This window comes from Trichoderma citrinoviride (assembly GCF_003025115.1).
Source record: "Trichoderma citrinoviride strain TUCIM 6016 unplaced genomic scaffold BBK36scaffold_3, whole genome shotgun sequence".
Classification (NCBI taxonomy): Eukaryota; Fungi; Ascomycota; class Sordariomycetes; order Hypocreales; family Hypocreaceae; genus Trichoderma; species Trichoderma citrinoviride.
Window position 1 is genome coordinate 2,641,032 of NW_020194711.1, and position 21,804 is coordinate 2,662,835.

Consider the following 21,804-nt stretch of genomic DNA (forward strand, 5'->3'; position numbering starts at 1 on the left):
GCATGTACATGTGGTATGTTTATATCACCGTATCTACAAGCAACGATGAAGGCAGATGCACGTTGTAGATGCCGAGGAAGCAACTCGGCAGACACCGCGAATACCAACGCTCCCTTGGAGTTCGCTCGGCGGAAGTCGCCGGATCCTCGCCAAGACGACCTCTGGCGCGTATCTGAAGTTCACTATACGATGTGCTATCTGAGGTTGCTTCTATCTCGGCTGCGTATTTCGTATTGTGATTAGAGTATACTGAAGTGCCTAATGTCTTCCCAATCACGTACAGCACACAATGCCAGTGCAAGCTGGGTCCTTTATATCGCGTCGACGGAATCTCTGCCCGATTACCTTGTAGATGATACGAAAGACAAGTTACCAAATGCAATATTGGCATCCTCCGTAGACTTGTATGTCGGCAGAACCTCACAACCGTCAAGTCCGTTCCCACTGCCAGCGTCCTTGGGGATACGAGGAACGGTTACGCAGTCCGCGCTGAGCTCCATACTATTACACAGACAAACTATTACTTCATATGCCCCCCAGAGTTTCCCACGTATCCGGGGATTTCAGACTCTTTTGGGAAGCTGTGTAGAACCGGCATATCGTTTATTTCTCGCTTTATCGCTTGGCATCGAGGGGAGGGTGGGGGAAGCCCTATTAGTGGACGCGGAAGTTGGAATGCTACATGTAATCACATCGTCCTGGACGGACAGTCGGGTTTGGTGAAAGCACGTATATGTAAGTAATGTAAAGGCTAAATAACTTGGTGCTCTGGCGGATCTCGTTGCTGAAGAGCAAAACCGCTGTTTGCCGCCTGTCCAGTTTATCCGGATTACAACATACATGTAAGCAATATCACGTTAGTATCCAAGGCAGAGTCAGGGAGACAGAGTTTCCGGATGCTTGACAATATTGTCAGCTGATAGTAAGGAGCACGTACAGTCAAACACCAGGGAGATATCAGAAGGCCCCGCCATATTACTGAGATCCTACTCGCCTTCAGACAAATCGAGGAATAACTGCTGACAGCAATGCGTATACGGTCTGATACGATTGTAAGTGGGCACATACGGCTGGCAGAGCGTTATGCTTCACCTTGGCACTCCGCCCTCTTGACAAACGGAATTTCTCCCTAATGAGGAAGTTCAATCAGCAATGGGTGTGAGAGAGCTCTATCTTCCGTGGGTTCTTTTGTTCTTTTTGGATACGACATCACAGGAGGAAACAGACTAGACCATCACTACTCCTCCTCCACGGGATGAAAGTTGAGAGGCTATGTAAGTGGAATCGGCCATGCAAAGTTCCCTGCTGGGCCATTGCAACAGACTGATAGTCATGGTAGGATCGTGACGGGGAAAAAGGAACCTTTGCTGGATGCTCTAAGCGACAGAAGATGTCCCCTGAGCCGTGGGCATGATGCCCATTCAACCAGCAACTCGCCGTCATCATCACTCGGTTTCGAGTATATATAGGGGCAGCTCATCGCCGGTCTTGAAGATTAGCTTCTCTCCATTGTCTCCAAGCATCTCATTCAGTCGTATTTGCCCTGTCCTCAAAATGAAGTTCATCTCCGGCCTCATTGCCCTCGCCGCCCTGGCCTCGGCCGCCCCCGGCAAGGCTCCCACGCCGCTTGATATCAAGCTCGAGAGCGCGGGCAATGCTGAGATCAAGGCTGTCATTACCAACACTGGCAAGAACAACCTCAAGATCTTCAAGACCGGCACCATCCTGGACAGCAGCCCTGTTGAGAAGGTCAAGATTAGCTCTGGAGGTACGTTTTTCTTGATGTCATGCCTCCTTGATCTATATGTCTCCTTGATCTATATGTCTCCCGGATCTATCATGTCTCCATGATCTATTCAACATACATGTACCGTCATTGCCAACACCTAGCTCAGAGCACACCGTCCCCTTCGACGGCATCCGCCAGCGCATCTCCACCGCAAACCTGGACGAGGACGCCTTCCAGAGCATCCCCGCCGGCGAGTCCATCGAGGTAACATTCGACATCGCCGAGGCCCACGACCTGTCCATCGGCGGCAAGTACGACGTCCAGTCGACGGGCGCCTTTTCCTTTGCCCAGGAGAACTCGACCGAGCTCGTCGGCTCCGTGCCCTTTGAGACCAACACCATCTCCGTCTCCGTCGACGGCGAGGCCGCGTCGGCGCGCCGCATCGCCTTGCACGAGAAGCGCACGCGCGTGCAGAGCGACTGCTCCGGCAGCAAGCTGTCCGTGACGCAGACGGCCCTGCGCAACTGCCAATCCCTCGCCTCGGCCGCGCAGCAGGCGGCGTCGTCGGGCTCGGCCTCGAAGCTGAGCGAGTACTTCAAGTCGTCGTCGAGCAGCGTCCGCAGCACCGTCTCGGGCGTCTTCGGCCGGGTCGCGTCCAAGTGCAGCTCCACCAGCGGCGGCGTCGCGGACTACTACTGCTCCGACGTGCTCAGCTCGTGCTCCTCGGGCGTGCTGGCCTACACCTACCCCAGCGCCAGCCTCATGGTCTACTGCAACCTGTACTTCTCCGCGCTGCCGGCGCTGACCCGGTCGTGCCACGCCCAGGACCAGGCGACGACCAACATCCACGAGATTACGCACCTGACGCAGGTCAAGGGCACGCAGGACTACGGCGGCTACGGGTACAACTTTGTGCAGAGCCTGAGTGCGGCGCAGAACTTGAACCATGCTGATACGTATGCCTTGTATGCCAACGCCATCTATGCTGGCTGCTGAGCGTTGAGATGGAGAGCTTTTTTGGATAGGGTTGCTTTTTGCCTTGGATATGGCTGTTGGGTTCAATGTTACCAATGAGCTGAATAAGCCGATGGAAGACTGCTTTGTGACATTGGGAACCACGACAAGATAAGAAGATAGCCCTGTTCTGAGCTGTAAACAAAAGAACTTGTCTTACTACTGGATGATATTGTCATTTGTGGTTCATCTCGTGGACCGGATGTGAGTTCAGCTCCTCCGCGTGTAAGTGAAGCCGCCCACGGCGTGTACCTGGCCCAAAAAGGCAACTTGTGCAGACAAGCCTCGATTCGGACATACATGCAGTCTGCATGAACGACGACTGAACATCGAGCAGAATAACTCACATGATTGCTCCCATTCTCTCCGCTGTCTTTTCTCCATCTCTGCAAACGCGTCCTTTGCCCCTTTTCTCAGCTTTGCCTCCATCGCCAGCGAACCTTTTGCCTCGCGTACAGAGAAACCAGGGAGAGAAACCGGTGGCCTGACTCCAACGGGCATCAATGCATCCCGACCCGCCTTCAGCCCAAGAGCCCTCCAATTCCCGTCCAACAGCAATCCAGAAAAGAACAAACCCGCAGAGGGCACAGCAAATCCAAGGGGGCAAAAAAAAAACCCACCACTGCCACCGTACATAAATGCAGTGGGACGACAAAAGCAGCAGCGGATGTCAGATTGATTGAACTTGCCGGCCCAATGAGGGGACGACGGAACACTGGCGCTGCACAATCGCGGTCAAAGTGCTGCCGCCTTCCCGCCCTTCCGGAGCTCGCGAAGATGCATGCAGGGAAGAAAGGGCTTCGTCGTGTTCGTTGTCGACGGGGCGGCCTGTTGCTGTTGAAATGCAGGGGAGATGTGAGCGATGATGGGAAACTAACAGTCTATTGGGTTTGGGCTACGGAGAGTTTCTCTGGGGGGCTGGTTCTAGGCGTACTTGAGTCTTCAGGTCAGTCGATTTGTTTGGTCGAATGCAAACTCCGTGTTCAATCTCGCTCGTATTACTATCCAGTTGTCTGTCTAGAGTAAGGTACGGAGGAGGAGTGTGGCAGCATCCTTTGTGATGATTTGCCTGCTGGTGGAGTTGATGTTGCCCAGCTGAGAGGCCTCGCTGTGAGCCATCATATTCCCGGCCTTGGACTTTATCTTTGTTCACCTCATTCATACATAATTCATTCACTAGTCTACTTCATTCATTCATTCAGGGATTCGTTCACATTCATCTATTTTCATATCAACTCATTTTGACTCATCTTTTGTCTCTGTAGCCCCATCTTCACAACGCAAAACGCATTCTTTCACCTCTCTTCAAAGCATTCTTCAACCAAACCGCTCACCGTCCACCCAAGGGTCCATGCTTCTTTGTCCATGCAGGGGGAGCCCTCGCTGAACAACATCTCCATCCATCCCCATAATGCAGCTAAAAAGCCTTGATTTTCGTTGCCTTCTTGCTCCTCTTTTCAGGTATCCTTGTTTGACAGCGAACGCAGTGGGGATGCAGTTTATTCTCCCACAGGTCGGTCGGCAGATGTGCCTTGTCCTTGTCCTTGCTGGTAGTACTACATACGAATCGCATTATTATGGATGTCTTTCCCGTCCGGCCAGCGAAAAGAAAAGAGTCACCAGGGGTCTCTCCCCTCACCTGAACAGAAAAAATGACCAAAATGGCGGGCTCGCGCTTGTGTCTATGCAGAGCCACATGAGGGCTCCTGCTAACCTGCGGACGCGTCCCCCGTGGCCTCTTGTCTCTGAGCTTCTTACTTCCCGACTCTGTGACTCCTTTGTGTCCGTAAAGTATTGTACAGTGAGATTCGTACATGATTGCATCCCAAAGGTGGATATGGGGTCTGTGAAAAGGCCATCAACACCATCTCACCCCATCACCAGCCACACTCCCACCATCATCACGAGAGGCACATCAGCCCCCGGCTCTCTCAACTCACTCCCCTTCTGCCGCCCAGCAAAAAAAGGCCCCCTCCCTTGCCTTGTTCCGTGACCTCACCTGTGGCTTATCATCACGGGGGGCCTCAGGCTGGCCACTAGCATCTCTCCGCTGTCTTAGCATCATCCAGGCGAGGACAAGCAGTGCAAAGACAAGCAACCCCTGTCACCAAATCCTGGAACCGCCTGGAAAGGCCCTTCAAGCGGGGCTCAGCACACCCAAACGTCATCGCCGCCCACTTCCATCTGTTCGCAAGCTGGGACGAGAGAAAAGGGCGAGTTATTTCATATAGCCGGGCGTGTGAGTGTCGGGTCCCCCCTCCTCCCCTTTGGCCCTCTTTTTTTCGTTCCTTGTGTCGCCGTCTCTGTTCGTTTTTGTTCTTTCATCTCTTCAGCCCGTTTCAGAGGCAGCAGAGCGAGCTTCGGAACAAGTTTGTTTCAAAAACAGCCGGTATCCTGTTTCTTCTTTGCTTTTTTAACTCATTTAGTACCGCTTGGACACACCAACAAAGAGAGAGAGAGCGATATAATACCAGACAACGACCTGCTTCCTCGCTCAGCCCTTTTTCTACCCTGGTCTTGTCGACAAGTAAAAAACCGGACACACACACAAACACAGCCATGGCTAGCCGTGGAGATCGCTGGGAGCGGGATCGCCTCGGTGGCGACCGCGACAGGGTCCAGGAGCGAGGCCGCTTCGTCGAGGAGGACCGGGAACGGGACCGCGTCTTCATGAGCGGCGGCCGGAGCCACCGCGACCACTCGGACGAGCGATTCGACCGCAAGTACGGCCGCACATCCTACGAGGACGACATCGTCCGCGACCGCCGCTTCTACGAGGACGACCGCTTCGACCGCCTCGACCGCCGGTCCGAGATCCGCGGCGACTCCTTCGACCGCCGCGTCGTCATGGAAAAGGAGCGCGACCGCGAGTACATGCGGGATTCGTCGCCGCGCCGCCCGACGCTGCTGCGCCGCCAGTCGTCCCTCGACACGTACGACCGCCGCCCGCTGCCGCGCTTCCTCGACCAGCGCGAGGAGTTCCCGGTGCCGGTCCGCCGTGAGGACATCCGCCGCGACGACATCCTGCGCGACGACTACCACGCCCCCAAGTACACGCCCATCCCGCTGCCCAAGACGCGGGGCCTGCCGCCGCCGGCCCGGCGCTACGACGAGCGCTTCTACGAGGACATCCACGTCGAGCACGACCACATGGACGAGCCCCTGCCGCGGTATCCCGCCGAGCGCATCGTCGAGCGCGAGATCATCCGCGAGAAGGAGAAGGAGAAGGACAAGGTCGTCAAGGAGAAGCGCAGCCGCAGCCGCGACTCCCGCTCGACCAAGAGGAGCCACCACCGCCGCGGCCGGTCCCGCGTGTCCAAGTCGTCGAGCCGGTCGTCGAGCATCAGCAGCAGCAGCTCCAGCAGCTCCAGCAGCAGCGGCGGCACCACCGTCAAGAGCGCCAAGAGCAGCAAGAGCGAGTATCCGAAGAAGGGCAAGACGCGGATTCCCCTGCGACTGGTGTCGAAGCGGGCCTTGATCGATATCGGGTATCCCTTTGTGGAAGAGGTGTGTGTCTTTTTGCCTGACATGAGAATGGGAAAGTAGAAGAAGAAACTGACCATCCGAATGATGTAGGGCAATGTCATTGTCGTTCAGAAGGCGCTCGGCCAAGCCAACATCGACTACCTGTTGAAGCTCAGCGAGGAGTACAAGAGCAGTAAGTCGACTCTCCTCCTCTTCTTCTTCTTCCCCGTTACCCCCTCGCAAAATACTGATGAGACAACGCAACAGGCGAGCTGGAAATCTCTGCTGCCCGTTCCTCAGCCGGCGACCTGTTCCGCGAGCGCCGCGAAGAGGACATCATTCGTGACCGGCGAGGAGAAGAGGACATCATCCGCGAGCGCCGAGAGGAGGTCATCATCCACCACGAGGCGCCCGCTCCGCCTCCGCCGCCGCAGCCGCAGACCATCGTCGTCTCGGCCCCCGCTCCGCCTCCGCCCGTCATCATCGAGGCCGCGCCGCGCGACGCCGTCGAGCTCGTCGACAAGACCGTGTACCGCGACCGGTCGCGGTCCTCGAGCGACCGCAGCCGCAGCCGCAGCCGCCACCGCTCGCACTCGCGCCATCACACGCATCGCCACTACCGCCGCAGCCACTACCGCCACAGCCACTCGCGGCACAGCCATTCGCGGCACAGCAGCCACGGCAGCGGCGTCGCCCTCGGCGGCAGCAGCAGCGACTACCAGCTCGTCGAGCGCCACCGGTCGCGATCCCGCAGCGGCAAGGAGATCCGCGCCGAGATCCGCGCCCTGGAGAAGGAGCTGGCGGTGCGCCCGCGCGTCACCGGCGAGCGCGAGGTCATCCGCACCGAGAGGCTGCCCAACGGCGAGCTGGTCGTCTACGAGGAGCAGGTCGAGCGGGTCGCGTCCCACAAGCCGGCGCGGATCGAGAAGGACAAGAAAGGTAGGATGTCCATCAGCGTGCCGAAATACCGATAAGGTGCGCCGCTTTTTCCTATGTCTTGATTCTCTCGAGAGCTGGCAAAGCTGACTCGGAAACCCCCCTCCCTAGGTCCTGGCCCTGGACGTATGCGCGCGATGCTGGCCACGCTTACATGAAGAAACTATGAAGCCGTCGAAGGGGGGTGGGGGTGTTCTGTTCTGGGGAAAGACGACGAAGTCACGACTTAATGAATTACATGGGATTGCAAGTATGTTCGTTATCTTGCTTGGACTTTGGATGAGATGTTTGCTTGGACATGACGTGTAGATTGCTTCATTGTTTGACGACAAAGGGAACGTCTTGGTTACAGCTGGCGGATGCTGTCTTGTTCTACTCTCCTTATTTTACTTGTGTATTGCGTCTCACGGATCTGGAGGGACATGTGCCACGAAGGCTATAAATACCGGATATATAATGATAGTGATGAAATGACTCAATAATACTGCCCTTTTTTTGTTTTACGCTACTTGGCATATCTATCCTCCACGTTTATTTGATGTGTTGGGTTGCTTTCTTGCCATCTGTCGTGATGGTGACTTTTTCGCCAGTCTTGCTATGGGACTACTCCAACAACATGTAAGATCCATGTCTGAATAGAGGAACGCGTAGGAATCGGGTACAGTAGACGGACCCCGCGGGGGATAACAACACAAGTCTATCTCTCTCTCTCCCCCTCTCTCTCCCTCTCTCTCCCTCTATCTATCTATCTATCAGTAGCCAACAAGCTTGTTGAACATCGGCGTAGCTTCATTCTGGTCGAGTCTTGAAATAACAACAGTTGAAGAGACTTGACAACACTAAGCTTCACGATGCTGCTCAAAGGCGTTGTTGCCTCGAGCCTCTTGCTCGCCGGCAGCGCAACAGCACAACTCCGCCTCCCCCCCTTCTTCCCAACCAAACAATACAATGCATTCGACATCGCTCCCGAGTTCCAACCCCAAAGCCTCGCAACCGGAGCCTCACAGCAACAACCATTGACAAACCCAGACATCGACAACATCCTCACAACAACATCATCATCCTCCTCCTCCCCAGCATCAGACACCCCCTTCACACCCGGCCAATACACCCTCCACCCCCAAAACGACTCGACATGCGCCACGTACGGCGAATCCCACTGGACCGGCACCGTCGACGTCTCCCCCTCCCACCGCCTCTTCTTCTGGTTCTTCAACAGCCGCGGCGACCCCCTCCGCGACCCCGTCATCCTCTGGATCAACGGCGGGCCCGGCGGCAGCTCCATGATGGGCCTCTTCAACGAGCTCGGCGCCTGCTGGCTCGACCCCGGCGACGACGTCAACGCCACCGTCCCCAACCCCTACGCCTGGAACAACAACGCCTCGGTCCTCTTCCTCGACCAGCCCGCCGGCGTCGGCTTCTCGTCCCGCGCGCCCGGCTCGCCCCCGCAGAGCCACGACGTCGACGGCGCGGCCGACTTCCAGGCCTTTCTCAACATCTTCTTTGGCACAGTCTTTCCCGACAGGGCCCATCTCCCGCTTCACATCGCCGCGGAGTCCTACGGCGGGCACTACGCGCCGGTCTACCTTACTCATATCCTCGACTCGCAGAGGTTCAACTCCCCCGACGCCTTCAGGGGCAACATCTCCTCGCTGATCCTGGTCGACGCACTCGTCGACTTTGCCGCTCCCGCGGTGGGCACGTACGAGTTCCTGTGCAAGGGGTACGGCCACCACGGCAAGATCATGAACGACTCGACGTGCGACGCCCTGCGGCGAGCCGTCCCCAAGGTCTTTGAGCTGGGGCGGAACTGCGATGCCAGCGGCGACGGGTACGAGTGCTGGGGCATGATGACCTTTCTCGAGGAGGTGGTTCATCCGTACTACTACGCCGAGGTCGAAGCTGGCAAAAGGAACCCTTTCAACGGTAAGTTTCGGGCTATCAACCATCTGACCCCCCATTTCTCTTCATATAAGCGGCAAAGCCAGCACACGAAGACTGACTTCATATCTCCAGTCCACATCCCGTGTCCCAACTGGCCCTGGTGCGCCGACATCCGCAAGGGCAACATCACAGCCTACCTCAACCAGCCCGCCATCAAGTCCGCCCTCCGCTTCCCCCCCTCCTTCACCTTCGCGGACGTCGACATGCCGCTCAACGCGGCCTACGACCTCGCCAAGGACCCCTTCCGCCCCACGACGCGCCTCGTCGCCGCCGTGCTCGACGCCGGCATCCGCGTCCTCGTCCTCCAGGGCAACGAGGACTACGTCGTCAACACGCCCGGCAACGTCTGGGCGTACGACAACCTGCGCTGGAGCGGGCTGGCCGACTACCGGCTGGCCGAGTGGGCGGCGCTGCCGGAGGAGGGCATGGCGGGGGCGACGGGGAGGTGGAAGGGGGCGCGGGGGCTGGCGTTTGTGACGGTGGACGGGGCGGGGCATACGGTGCCGGGGGATGTGCGTGAGGGGAGCTGGCGGATCGTTCAGGAGTGGCTTGAGGGGGGCTGGAGCGGGTGAAGGGTTGTGTTTGTATGCGTATAGTATACGGGATGTTCAGCGTGTGAGCCGAGGCACGGTGTATAAGCAAGAGGTCTGGGGAAGGACAGATGAAGCTGAGCAGCCACCGTAGAAGCCCCAATGAGATGGTATTGTGAGATGAACAACTAGTAACGGCCTCCACATCAAGGTTGATAACATCAGGTTCGCCAACCCCAGATCAAGTCCAACTAGAACGTGGGGAAAGGATCCAACAGGTCCCAACCCCAACCCCCCCCCTAGCTTCTTTAGCACCCGGCCCGTCCAAGCCACATCTTCCGTTTCTATTACCACATTGGTCTCTCAGCTTTTCATGACACTTTTTTCCATTTTGCCCCTCACGCACAAGCCGAGGCAAGATCAGAACTCTCATCTCAACTTCCATCCGCGCGTGTTAAGCACTAAGCCCTTAAAGGAGCACAACCACCAAAGGGGAGCTGTCGATGTACAAGAAGAGAAAACTCTTCTGCCCATCCATCGTATCACCCTTATATCTTCATCTTCCCCCATGCTAACACCCCGTCAGAGACAAATCTCGTTGAAAGACAAAATCCCCAAACACCATAAAATCTCAGCATCCTCAACCTCACCATGACCCTCATCAACTCCGCGGCCTCCCTCTGGAGCACCATCGTATCAACCCACAGCCCCCTCACAATCGACCTCGTCGGCACCCTCCTCGTCCAGCTCATCTTCTGGTGGATTCCCTGCACAGTCTTCCTCTCCCTCGACACCCTCCTCCCCGCCTTCTCAGCAAGGCACAAGCTCCAACCACCCCCCAAACAGCCCTCCGCCGCCGAAATCCTCCACTCCATCGCCATCTGCCTCCGCAACCAGCTCCTCGTCCTCGTCCTCCATGCCACTCTCCTCTATGCATCATCATCATCATCATCCTCACACTCGCAGCAAAGGATCCGCATCGACCCCCGTCTCCCCTCCTTCTCGGAACTCACAGCCCACATCCTCCTCAGCGTCCTCCTCCGCGAACTCCTCTTCTACACCTCCCACCGCGTCCTCCACCACCCGCCCTTGTACCGCCGCTTCCACAAGACGCACCACCGCTTCACCGCCCCCGTCGCCTTCGCCTCGCAGTACGCCCACCCCGTCGAGCACCTGGGCGCAAACGTCCTGCCCATATTGCTCCCGCCCGCGCTCCTGCGCGCGCACATACTCACCATGTGGGCGTTTCTGGCGCTCCAGCTCGTCGAGACGGCCACGGTGCATAGCGGGTACGACTTCTTTGGCGGGCTCGCGAGGAAGCATGATCGCCACCATGAGCGGTTCGATGTGTATTTTGGCGGCATCGGGCTCCTGGATTGGGCTTTGGGGACGGATGAGCGAGAGGGTTTGGAGAGAGGGAAGACGCAATGAGAGTTGGGTAAAACTTACTACAGCCCGATCGGAGAACCCTTGAGTTGACTGCTGTTGTCCCCTATAATCTCCCACTTCTCTCCCTCTCTCTCTAGCTCATGCTTAAGTGATCGTGATGTAAAAGTTCACGCGAGCATACTCTGTTGTGCGGGCAGAAACTTGCTGAACAGCTCCCAGTGCTTCATCGTAAGTGTGTAGCATTATTCAAGACTTCTCCCCCGTAGATGTCGGTCGCCAGCAACCGTAGCACAGAAAACAAGCACTCTCCCTTATCTCGACTCCATTGCTCCATCTTTTGATATCCAAAACCTATCACATGCTATGCGTGATCCTATAATACAAAAGCACTCCCCTCGTCTAACATGGGCTAAGACTCCATCGGTAACTAAACGAGACACACACGCAGCCGTTTGCGCTTCAGACAACCAACTTCGCCTTCCGAATCGGCTCCCTACGCCGTCTTGTACGTCTCCTTGATCTTCTTATACAAGACAGTATCGCAAAAGTTGTAATTGATATCCACTTCGCAAAACGGATGCTGCGATAGGAGCACATCGGCTGTCGGTCGATCAACCGGATTCCTGCATCACCTTGTAAGCACTGCTGTCTCTCCTGCAAATTAATCTCTCCAAAACTTACACTTGGAAGCAGTCCATCATAAACGCCACGGCGAGATGGCCTATAGATTCCTGGACATCCTCGGGGATCGGGGGCGCCTCTCCGTTTGCAATCTTGTAGATGGCTCCGACGGCCTCCTCCTTGCTCCACGGCCGCCGGCCCGCAAGCATCTCCAGCACGACGCACCCCAGGCTCCAAATGTCTACCTTGGCGCTGTACCCTTCGTTCTGCGACCGGATCACCTCGGGCGCCATCCAGAAGACGGATCCCTGCATGTTGTTTGACTTGTCGTTGCCGTAGATGTTGTCCGTCTTCTTGGAGATGCCAAAGTCGCTGATCTTGCACGTGCCATCCAGGTCAAGGAGAATGTTGTCTGCCTTTAGGTCTCGGTGCAAGATGCCCTCGCGGTGGAGGTACGCCAGCCCAGACAGCGTCTGACGAGTGAGGGACGAAACGACAGACTCTTCAAACTTGCCGTGCTTGCGCAGGCACGAGCCGATACTGCCACCAGGAATATACTCTAGGAAGATGCTGATGCTGGTTTCCTTCCGCTCGCATCCCAAGTACTGCACAATGTTGACGTGGTCCAAGTGCTGCATCGTGTCGATTTCGCGATCCAGAGCCGCCACGAGCTCCTTCATCTTGCTCTTGTCTCCTCCCGCCGCCTTGGGGTTGACCTCCACCTCCTTGACGGCCAAGAACTCACCGGTCGTGGCATTCATACCCAGATACACGCGGCCGTAGGTGCCCTTGCCGATGAGCTGGCCCTTGAACCACCTAAATGTCGTCTGCCGCTTAGGCAAAGTGTCCTGCGGAATCTGCGGGAAGATCATGCTGCCGCGCTGGTCCGGTCGAATCTGCACAATGTTTGCGTTGAACATCTTGGTGCTCTTCCGGCGCATGATCCCGCTCGTAGCGGCATTGCCCGCATTGTTCGGGGCTTGCGCGTGCGTGAGTCGCTTGTTGGCCTCGTGGGCACCCCGGGCAACTTCACGGATGGACTTCATACGCCCAAGCCCGCCAGAACGCCTCATGCTCTTCTGCGCCACGGTTTGTATGGACGGGCGGCGGTCCAGGGCCTTCAACGTCGACTCGTCAGAGCCAAGCGTGTCCCCGTCGTAGACAGACTGGCTTGAGGACGCAACCGCAGGAGCGGGGACAGGTGCAGCAGGAGCAGGAGTCGAGTTTATGCTGTCTTGGTACATGGCTGGAGCCGGACCAGCAGGAGGCACAGTCTGCTGTGGCGACTCTTCGACTTCGGGGATCGGGGACGTTGTTATCTCGGCCGAGACGCTGTCCTCAAGAACAGGCTCGTCGAGGTCGTAGTTGGGGAAGAAATCGTCGAGGTTGTTGAGCAAATCGTCGGTCGGGGGTCGATTCGCCCACACGTCCTTCTCGATAAACGACTTGCGGCGGCCGAGTTTGACTTCCTTGTCAGACTCCCAAGACTCCGAGCCGGGGGTTCCAGGGGTCCGCCGAGAACTGCTGCCGGCCCTCGACCAGTCGTCTGCGTTTTCGCTTGTCGACTTGGGGGAGGTAAAGGATACTGATAAGGTCTTGCCCTTTGGTCGCGAGGTATTCACGGTCAAGCTGGGCTTCTGCGCATGTCCGGGTTTGCTGTTTGGCGATTTGCCCTTCTCTCTACCGGCGAGCGGGATGGCAAACAACCCATCGTCAGAATCGTCGTCGCTATCGTCAGCCGGCGGCGGACGACCCTGCGCAGATGAGGAGGACTGCTGTGTTAGAGGCGGCTGGGTAAACTGCACATCCGTGTCCGTAAAGTCCAGGTCCGGGCCAGGTGATTTCGGGTTGTTGTTGTTGTTGTTGTTGTTGTTGTTGTTGCTGCTGCTGCTGTTGTTGTTGTTGCTGCTGCTGTTGTTGGCGGGCGGCGACGGCGGATTTGCCGTGGGCGGCGACGGCTTGGTCGAACTGGGGCTGAGCTCTGCCGGCGACGGCGGCCGTTGCCCTATCATGTTTGATTTAGTACTTGCTTCATCATTGCTTAATATTGCGGCCACCAAAGGGGGCAAGGGGGCGAGTGTATAGTCTGGTACAACAAAAGCCATGTTCCCGGGGCTCCAGGTGAGGGTCTTGGGAGAGCCCGAGCCCGAACTGGGCCTGCCAGAGCCGAATTCACGAAAATCAACAGTAGACATTGCTTTCTTACCTGGCGACAGCTGCTGCGAGCCGTTGCTGGCTGAAACTGGTTGTGACACGGTCCTGTTGGGAGACACTCCTCGCGGCCCGTTGGCCGTCGACTGGCCGATGGCTGACAGGTTTCTGCCCATGCCAACCAATGCCGCACCTACAAAGCCGCCCATGCCCGCGGCGGGTATGAAGGAAGACTTTGCCTTCTTGCCATTCTCCACGGTCTCAGCCTCAGGGGGCCCGGCGGCGGAAGGAAGCGGATGTCGCGGCGTGGCGTGCCCCTCGGCAGCGGCAGCATTGCCGTTCATCTGCCGTCCTGTTTTCCTGCTTAGTGAATTGGCCTTGATCAGTGTTGCGGACGGGTCACTTGGCGGCGCCGGCGGTCGTCGCTGAGGGAAGAGGTGCTCGGGCTTTCTGTCTTCGTATGGTGAGAGCCGAGGCTGGTCGAAGTCGACATTCCTGCCCACGATGCCGAAGCCCATGACGGATTCAGGCGGCTCCTTCAAGTTAGCCTGCTTCTTCTTGGCGAGGTATTCACGCTGCTTCCTGGCCATTTCGGCCTTGTACTCGAGCGCCTCCTGAGCCAGCGCATTCTCGTCCACCTTGTCCGTTGCAAGCGAGTTCAGCGTGTTTGACCGAGACGTGGGCGGGGACGAGCTAGATCTCTGGCGTCCGTTGAGACGCGCGTACGCCTCTGCGTCTATGCCCGGCGGAATGGCGTCTGGCGACAACAAGCTGGGCACTTCGCTGCTCAGGCTCGGGGTTAGCGCGCTATGAGAGGTGACGAAGAATTTGAGCGTGCCCGCAGAATCGGCCTTTACGCGCTTGCTGGTCAGGAGCTTTTGGTCATCCAGGGGTTCAGCATGTTCAAACTGGCCCAGCTCGGTTGAGTATATGAAGGAGCCCTCAATATCTGGAAGGCCAAGGTTGTGGCAGATGGCTTGCCGAATGTCCGCCGCGGTCTCTGCATCGGTGATGTCGCACATCCGGTAGTTCCAGTGGTCCATGGTAGCCAGGACGTATGTTCTGGCCTGGCCGACACCGTATTTTGGTTCGTAATGTGAAGTGATGCTGGATGGGTCCGGGTGAGCGTAACCGGCATCCGATCCATGGGTAGTTATTGACAAAGACTTTTGAAAGGCTGGTGAAGTGGGAGAGTCGAGATCGTCAGGCGAAGGAAAGGCGCCGTCCACGTGTTGCCGCCTCCTCCTGGACAAGAAACTAAGGAGACCCTTGGAGTCCTTGGCAGATGACGGAGACTCGGCATGCTTGGAATAGCTGTCATCCCTTCTCGACGACGACATGAGCTCTGCCAGGCTCATGCCTCGTGTCATGAGCCCGGCGGCCTCTGGGGGAATGCCCGAGCCGTAGATGGCGGCGTTGGACGCGGCCGAATCGGTGCTGTTCCTCGATCGATGTGTAAACTTGGATGAGTTGGGCGAGGATGATAAGATCGGAGTGGTAGCCGAGTGGAAAAGGGTGGGCTGGGCTGCTGGGCTGCCGGCCGGGCTCGAGCAATGGGCTGCCTGCTCGCCAGTGGGACTCTGCCGTCCAAGCTCAAGGTTCTTCAGCACATTCCTGTGATTTGTGCTGTCGGTACCATTTGCAGGCGGCATTGTTGTCGATCTGGTTTGGGAGAACCTCCGGGTATGAGAGTTGCCCGGCACGATGGGAGACTCGAGATTGTCTGCGGCATCCGAGCTCGCAGGGGCAAGGCTCGTGGGCTGGCTGGAAGCCGTAGATTCCTTTCGGCTGTGCGAGGGCATCGCCTTGGAAGCCTCGACAGGCCGGCCGGTAACGACACTCCTGATGAGCCTCCGCATGCGCTTCCCCTCCTCCCTCTCTCTCGGCTGGTCCCATCCCGTCCCGCTATTCGCACACTCCTGCGCCAGGCGAGGGTACACCCGCTGGTGCATCATGCCAAAGTTCCCACGGCCGCCGTGCGCGCTGCCCAGCTCCAAGAACTGCGCTCCGTACAGATTCAGCGATCTAAACGTCTCTTGCCAGTCCTTGGAGAACTGGTTCTGCGCCAGCCACAGCAGGACCTTGTCCAACGGCCACTGCGCTGCTATCTCCGGAGGGATGGTGCTCGGCGCACTGGCGGTAGTAGGCGCACTCGGTGCTGCTGACGGGCCCTTTGCGTGGTTCCCCCCCATGTACGCCTGTTGCCTTTCTTCCATTGGCGTCGTGGCGCTCGTCTCTGGCCCGTTCTGCGACGGGGAGGCGAGCCACGACGTTTGCGTTTCCTCTCGACCAAAGCCCGGTATGCCCACACCTTCACCGTACGTCTCCCCCGTCGGGATATACGTGGCACCCATTGCATCGCTCGGGCGCGGGGGAGGCGGCACAACCATTGCCTGTCCCGCTTGCAACGCGTGGTGCTGGTGGAACTTGGTCGGGTTATACGGCTGGTGCTGGTTGGTAGGGGGCGGCGGAGGCACGGGGTAGCTGGGACGGCCATCGTACAGGCGCCCAAAGTTGCCGTGCCAGTTTGGCGCTGGCATCATGCCGCTCCCAGGGGGAGGGCCGCTCGGGGGCGGTGGCAGCATGACGCCCTGGGACGGCGGACCAGGCACGGCAGGATATCGAAGCGGCGGGGGAGGCGGAGGGACCATCATGTTCATCTGAGGCCCGGCCATGGGAGGTGCCATGGCGGGAGGCGGCGGCGGAGGGGGCACCTGGAAGGGCCTCGAGGGGTCGTTGGCCGAGCCATGTCGCTGGCTGCCCTGATACATGCTGTGAGAAGACGGAGGAGCAGGAGGAAGCCCGCTCCAGAGTCTCGATTATGGGCTGTCAGGGAGCAGCTCAGTCTCGCTCGAGGAGAGCGATCGCGGCCGTCGCGGGCCGCCGTCGATGGTTCGGCGAGCGACACAAGGGAGCGGGTGCTCGTCACGCTGGCCACGGTCGAGGAAATTGCGCCGCAAAAGGGAAGCTTGTCGTTCGGGCGTCGACGCTCAAAGACTTGGGCCGATGTCGTTCGTTCTGGCGGTTGGTTCTTATCGGACTGGACGCTGGGCAGGCGCTAGAGCATGGGAGCAGCTGGTCTCGCGCCCAGCAGGCCGGCGTCCTCGTGAAGGGTGGACGAAGCTCAGACGCAGAGCAGCGCTTCGGATCCCAGTTGCTGGTTTTTCTGGAGCAGCACGAACGGACGTCGCACAGCCAAGGTCGAAGCTCATGCTCAAAAGATGAACATGTGGGCCGTGGATCAAATGCTGGCAAACATCGCCGGAATGGAATCTGCTGTGGCCCAGCACCTGCGGCGTTAGTGGCTGTACGTGGACGGATCAGTGGGCCGCGACCTCCTGGCTCGCTATAAACGGAGGCTTCCAGCGGGCTGTTTAGCGCACCCTCGCACTCGCAGCGGCGCAGGCAGGCACTAAGAGGGCCCCTCCTGGACCCCTGCAGCCCCTGCAGCCCCCCGTAGCGTCGCCCGCCGGCCGACCAATGAGCTGCGCCGCTTCGGGGCTACTTGTGGGCTGCCGGACAAAGATACGAAGCACAGCATCAATTTGATTGCATCTGCACGTGCGACGGAGGAAACACGCGACATCTACTATCACGATGCTGGGGTCCTTGGTGATGGAAGAGGCGTCAGGACAAAGGGCTTGAGGCTTGTCAAGCTGCCACCAACCTCAGCTTCAAGCTCAGCGGTTGTTAAGCTCACGTATCACTTTGTGCTCGTACACACAGCATGCATCTTCTGGTTGTGTTACCATCCAACATGAAGGCTGAAATTTGAAACACGGCCTTCTTTCATTGTCACCTCCACCGTCAGCCTTTCCCAGCGGCCATCGCCGAGCCAATGAAAATAGAAGCCTCTTTTGGTCCAGACAAGCTTCCATCTCATATGTTGTGCGTCGCACTTCGTATCAGACATTTTGCAAAGTACTACCTTTAAGATACAGAGTACAGGGGCTGGACATCATTGCGAGGCAGCCCGCCTTCATCACCAAAGCGGGCACACGCATATGACCGGGAGGTACTTCGTACAGGCACGCACCGACAGTCACGGACAAAGTACCTCCTACGGGAAGTGAAGCCACATTGCCGATTTGGAGACGCTTCTTTAAGGGTAATATGACGACATGGAGATAACCTGCTATACTTTGATAGTAGTGTGTTTTATTTTCCGCGCCTACAGTATGTACCTTAGCTATGCAAAGAACATGGTTGTTTGATGTGCGCTTCGCTTTTGTTGTCTCAGTTTATCATACTCTGCTTACAGAATAGGTACTTACATGAAGGCCTTGATTCCAGAGAGATATCAGGGCTCCCGTTGTAGGCACATGTAATTGTATGTATACTAATTGAATGGTACCAGGTGGACCGGTTCGACGACCGAGAGACAGGGGTCCTCCTTTGACAGCGCGTCGCACCGATGGCAAATTTCCCCAGCATCAGCGCTGTTTCTCGTCTTATTGATGTGTTTTAACCTTGGGGAAAAGTCTGGTGTCATCCACTCGGGTGCACGCATACACCTGTACTTGATAAGCAGCTCTTCGTTGCTTCCCAGCTCAACGCCCTCCCAGTCCCTCGACGCCTCATTGCGAGCTTCCTCCACCCCAAGCCACATCCCTCATGTAATCGTGCCTCTTTTCGTAGAGCTACATCTTTCTGGTCTACTGCAAGTTGTACCCCATTCCGTTGCAGACTTGTTGGCGGTGTCGTGCATACAAGTTATCCCGTGACCCATTCCTCCCTAGGGCTGACAGGCCCATCTCGGAGCCTGTTCCCTCCGGCAAGTGGCCGGCCGCATGTAGTATGGAGTAGGTAAGGTAGCCATAGGTAGGTTAGAGTGCATATGCTCCAGCGAATGGCGGCGTTTCCAACGACTCTATACGGAGAGGTATTCGGTTGAAAGAGTACCGGCCAACAGTCTTGCAGGACGTCCATCGTCTCTCCCTGAAGACGAACGTGTACATGTAGGTACAACGACTTACCGGCAAGACTCTTCTCATGGCATTCATGCCAATCCTTCTTGGATGTTGAGCTCTTAGAATCAGCATCCAAGTATCATTCGGGACGAAAGACGAGTATATGGTAAAGGAACACAAAAAAGTGAACGGCTGGCAATTGGCTTCTTCCCTAGAAACGAACGCTCAAGCAGACCAGGCATGCAATACATTGAATGTCTCAATTTATAGGGCAATTCTGCCCGTGTCCCCCAGTACGTGTCTATATCCATGCCAGTATCGAACGCATATTCTGAGATGATTGCTCGGAAGCCGTCTAATACTAAGTCGACACCACATGTATACATACTTCATACGAGTAAATGTAGGATGACGCCAAGCCGAGGTGCCTGCAAGTAGCAAATGAAACAAACTGCCTGCCCGACAACATATAGAAGAACTTCCATCGGGCTTCTAGGGGAATCTATAATAAAGTCCCTTAGATATCAGGGAGGAATGGCGATTCTACAAGGTAGCACAAGTGCCGACTGTACACTCAAAGAAGGGAAAACACCTCACTTACACGACCACAGTCAACAACACGAGGCTTCCCTCATATACCTACATGTGGAGATCACGGACATCCGGTAAATGATGCATAAATCTTAGCAACCAATCGCCTTAATTCCTCAAAAGAGCATCAACCCATCCTATTCAACTACCGCGCGCTTGCCCCTCGCGCATTCGGCACTCGGTCTTCTTTGCGGACGCCGAATATGGAGTCCCCTCCCCGCCCATCTTGCGGAGTTACATATCCACCACAGTATCTTGCCCCAGAGAAGCAAAGCTTTCCAGCTGTAGGGCCCGTCGTCGATTAATCAGATGAAGTAATTAGGCGAAGAAAGAAAGAAGACATCCTTGACATCATCGCATGATCCCAGATCCGTGACTAGAGAAATGGATTAAATACCTGTACGTATAGCCTTCAATCATTGTCCCCAGAAGCCAATACGCCGCCCCCAATTCCATCTACGCCTCTCAAAAGTCCATCATCACTTCCCCCCTCAACCTCGGCCTTACATACCGAGATGTCGCGCTCCCTGCTCATCACCGGCGCCACAGGCAGACAAGGCGGCGCCGCCATCCGATCCCTCCTCTCCCGAAACGCAGACTTCAGACTCCTCGCCGTCACACGAGACAAAACCTCCAACGCAGCCCAGAAGCTCGCCAGCTTATCCCCCAAGGTCACCCTCCTCCAGGGCGATCTCAACAAGACAGACGCCCTGTTCGACCACGCGAGAGACGTCACCGGCTCGTCTCCATGGGGAGTCTTTAGCGTTCAGGTAAAGTAACCACATCAACCATGAAAAGAAATGCCACACGCCCAAAGTTCATACAAGTACTCACACACACATCCCCCATAAAAAAGGCCCTCAGACCCGGCGCAAAAGGCCCAGCCATCGAACAAGCCCAAGGCACGTCCCTCATCGACTCCGCCCTCAAAGCCGGCGTGCGGCACTTCGTCTACTCCTCCGTCGACCGCCACGGCGAAAAGTCCTTTTCCAACCCAACCGACATCCCGCACTTCATCAGCAAGCACAACATCGAGCACCACCTCGTCAACTCCACAAGATCAAACAACACCGCAATGTCCTGGACCATCCTCAGACCAGTGGCCTTCATGGAGAACCTCGACGGCGGCTTCTTCGGCAAGCTGTTCGCCACAGCCATCAAGGCGAAGCTCTCCCAGCAGAAGAAGCCTCTCCAGCTCGTGGCCACGGAGGACATTGGCGAGGTCGCGGCGGAAGCGTTCCTTCGTTCGGAGGAGTACAATGGGAAAGCCATTTCGATCGCTGGGGACGAGGTCACTTTTCAGCAGTTGTCGGACATTTTCCGCGAAAAGACTGGATCTCCTGTGCCCGTTACTTGGGATTTCATGGCGAGTCTGGTCTTGGCCGCGTCCAAGGAGATGAGCACCATGTTTTCCTTCTTTGAAAATGAGGGTTACGGTGCAGATATCGCGGCGCTGAGGAGGCAGTATCCGCAGCTGAAAGATTTGAGGACATGGCTGGAGACTAGTCCGTACATGAAGAAGTGAATTGGGTGTATGGTGGATCCATACCTTGGTCTACAGAGCCGGCAACTTCATTCATAAAAACTGCAGGGTTCAGGAGTCGCCTGAGATAGATATACAAGAAGCATGAAGTAAACGCTCTGTCACTGGTGAGGCATCATTTACATGATGGCCCGTCTGGATTACTCCCAATGACACAAGTCGCTCAATAGAAGAGCCAATGACCAACCAGAATGTGACCTGGAGATGAAAGCGTACAAGATTCTACATGTATCAAACCCTCAAAAACACACAACTAAACAAAGCAAAAAGGTAGTCTCCGCGCTTCAAATACACAATCCCACTTCCCCCTATCAACACTCCCCAGACACCCGCAACCACCCCCATCAAAGCACCTCCACCCACGACTCTCCTCTAGCCTCTCAAGGGGAGAATAGACACCGCCATGATGCTTATTAAGTTTATATATCTATCTAGTTAGGCGATATCTACGTTCAGGAACCGTCGTAGTCAAATCATCACTGCCATCGATCACTTATAGCATGCAATACAACACAGTATATAATACATGTCCCAAGGCCATGGACCCGGAACCAACAACATACATTTAGTCGAGGTGGTCAAAGCTCAGGGATGGTCACTTAACTACACAAATACTACTACCTCATAGGTAGCCGTAGTAACATTGACCGATCACTGTATGAAGCCTTATAATTCTTAGTATTTGCTTGTATGAACAGCACAAGAGTACGGGCGTACTCCTTTATCACCAGTAACGCAAGAAGGCTAATGACTTCCATCAGCAGCATATAAAGTACGTGGCCCGGTAAAGCTTACAACAACAATGAGGTTCAACTGGACAGGTGAACCTCATCCAGTATAGGTATATTCAGCCATCAATACACACATGATTCATACAAGTACTTGCCCAGGGCGCCCCCAAACATGCCCCAGGTCGAGAAGCAAACCCCCTCTATCTATACCCAAAACGAGAGTGGGAAAAGAGAAAGAAAAAGAAAAAAA

General features: G+C 56.4%; 6 protein-coding genes across 6 annotated transcripts; 5 read left to right on the forward strand and 1 right to left on the reverse strand.

Moving 5' to 3' along the window:
* Positions 1–1,155: 1,155 nt before the first annotated feature.
* On the forward strand, positions 1,156–2,728 carry BBK36DRAFT_1134696 (hypothetical protein; the record flags this gene model as incomplete). The annotated part of the gene is made up of 4 exons (XM_024892392.1): positions 1,156–1,175; positions 1,359–1,415; positions 1,502–1,768; positions 1,896–2,728. The coding sequence occupies exons 3-4, from the start codon at positions 1,555–1,557 to the stop codon at positions 2,723–2,725; spliced, it is 1,044 nt and encodes a 347-aa protein (XP_024752495.1). The 5' UTR covers positions 1,156–1,175; positions 1,359–1,415; positions 1,502–1,554.
* Positions 2,729–5,081: 2,353 nt separating this feature from the next.
* Positions 5,082–7,302, forward strand: BBK36DRAFT_1134697 (hypothetical protein). Its single transcript, XM_024892393.1, is given in 7 exon segments — positions 5,082–5,110; positions 5,187–5,197; positions 5,283–6,250; positions 6,290–6,315; positions 6,400–6,401; positions 6,476–7,240; positions 7,254–7,302. 4 exon segments carry the CDS (start codon positions 5,303–5,305, stop codon positions 7,180–7,182), a joined length of 1,683 nt encoding a protein of 560 aa, XP_024752496.1. The 5' UTR covers positions 5,082–5,110; positions 5,187–5,197; positions 5,283–5,302; the 3' UTR covers positions 7,183–7,240; positions 7,254–7,302.
* A 790-nt stretch (positions 7,303–8,092) lies between these two features.
* On the forward strand, positions 8,093–9,660 carry BBK36DRAFT_1167039 (alpha/beta-hydrolase; the record flags this gene model as incomplete). The annotated part of the gene is made up of 3 exons (XM_024894991.1): positions 8,093–8,114; positions 8,228–9,070; positions 9,161–9,660. The coding sequence occupies 3 exons, from the start codon at positions 8,093–8,095 to the stop codon at positions 9,658–9,660; spliced, it is 1,365 nt and encodes a 454-aa protein (XP_024752497.1).
* Positions 9,661–10,269: 609 nt separating this feature from the next.
* BBK36DRAFT_1113268 (hypothetical protein) lies at positions 10,270–11,049 on the forward strand (the record flags this gene model as incomplete). Its single annotated transcript, XM_024889888.1, has 1 exon — positions 10,270–11,049. One exon carries the CDS (start codon positions 10,270–10,272, stop codon positions 11,047–11,049), a length of 780 nt encoding a protein of 259 aa, XP_024752498.1.
* Positions 11,050–11,500: 451 nt separating this feature from the next.
* BBK36DRAFT_1134698 (protein kinase) lies at positions 11,501–16,551 on the reverse strand (the record flags this gene model as incomplete). Its single annotated transcript, XM_024892394.1, has 9 exons — positions 11,501–11,630; positions 11,689–13,609; positions 13,835–14,139; positions 14,176–15,456; positions 15,493–15,684; positions 15,718–15,762; positions 15,793–15,804; positions 15,835–15,883; positions 15,914–16,551. Coding segments are annotated over 9 exons (4,573 nt in total), but the record flags the coding sequence as incomplete, so codon positions are not given.
* A 3,244-nt stretch (positions 16,552–19,795) lies between these two features.
* On the forward strand, positions 19,796–20,805 carry BBK36DRAFT_1139260 (NAD(P)-binding protein; the record flags this gene model as incomplete). The annotated part of the gene is made up of 2 exons (XM_024893296.1): positions 19,796–20,050; positions 20,137–20,805. The coding sequence occupies 2 exons, from the start codon at positions 19,796–19,798 to the stop codon at positions 20,803–20,805; spliced, it is 924 nt and encodes a 307-aa protein (XP_024752500.1).
* Positions 20,806–21,804: the final 999 nt, after the last annotated feature.

Bases quoted from the DNA above. Each gene is read 5' to 3' on its own strand.
- BBK36DRAFT_1134697 (XM_024892393.1), top strand. From the start codon at position 5,303: ATGGCTAGCCGTGGAGATCGCTGGGAGCGGGATCGCCTCGGTGGCGAC. The intron at 6,251-6,289 runs GTGTGTGTCTTT...ATGGGAAAGTAG, and splicing joins GGTATCCCTTTGTGGAAGAG to AAGAAGAAACTGACCATCCG.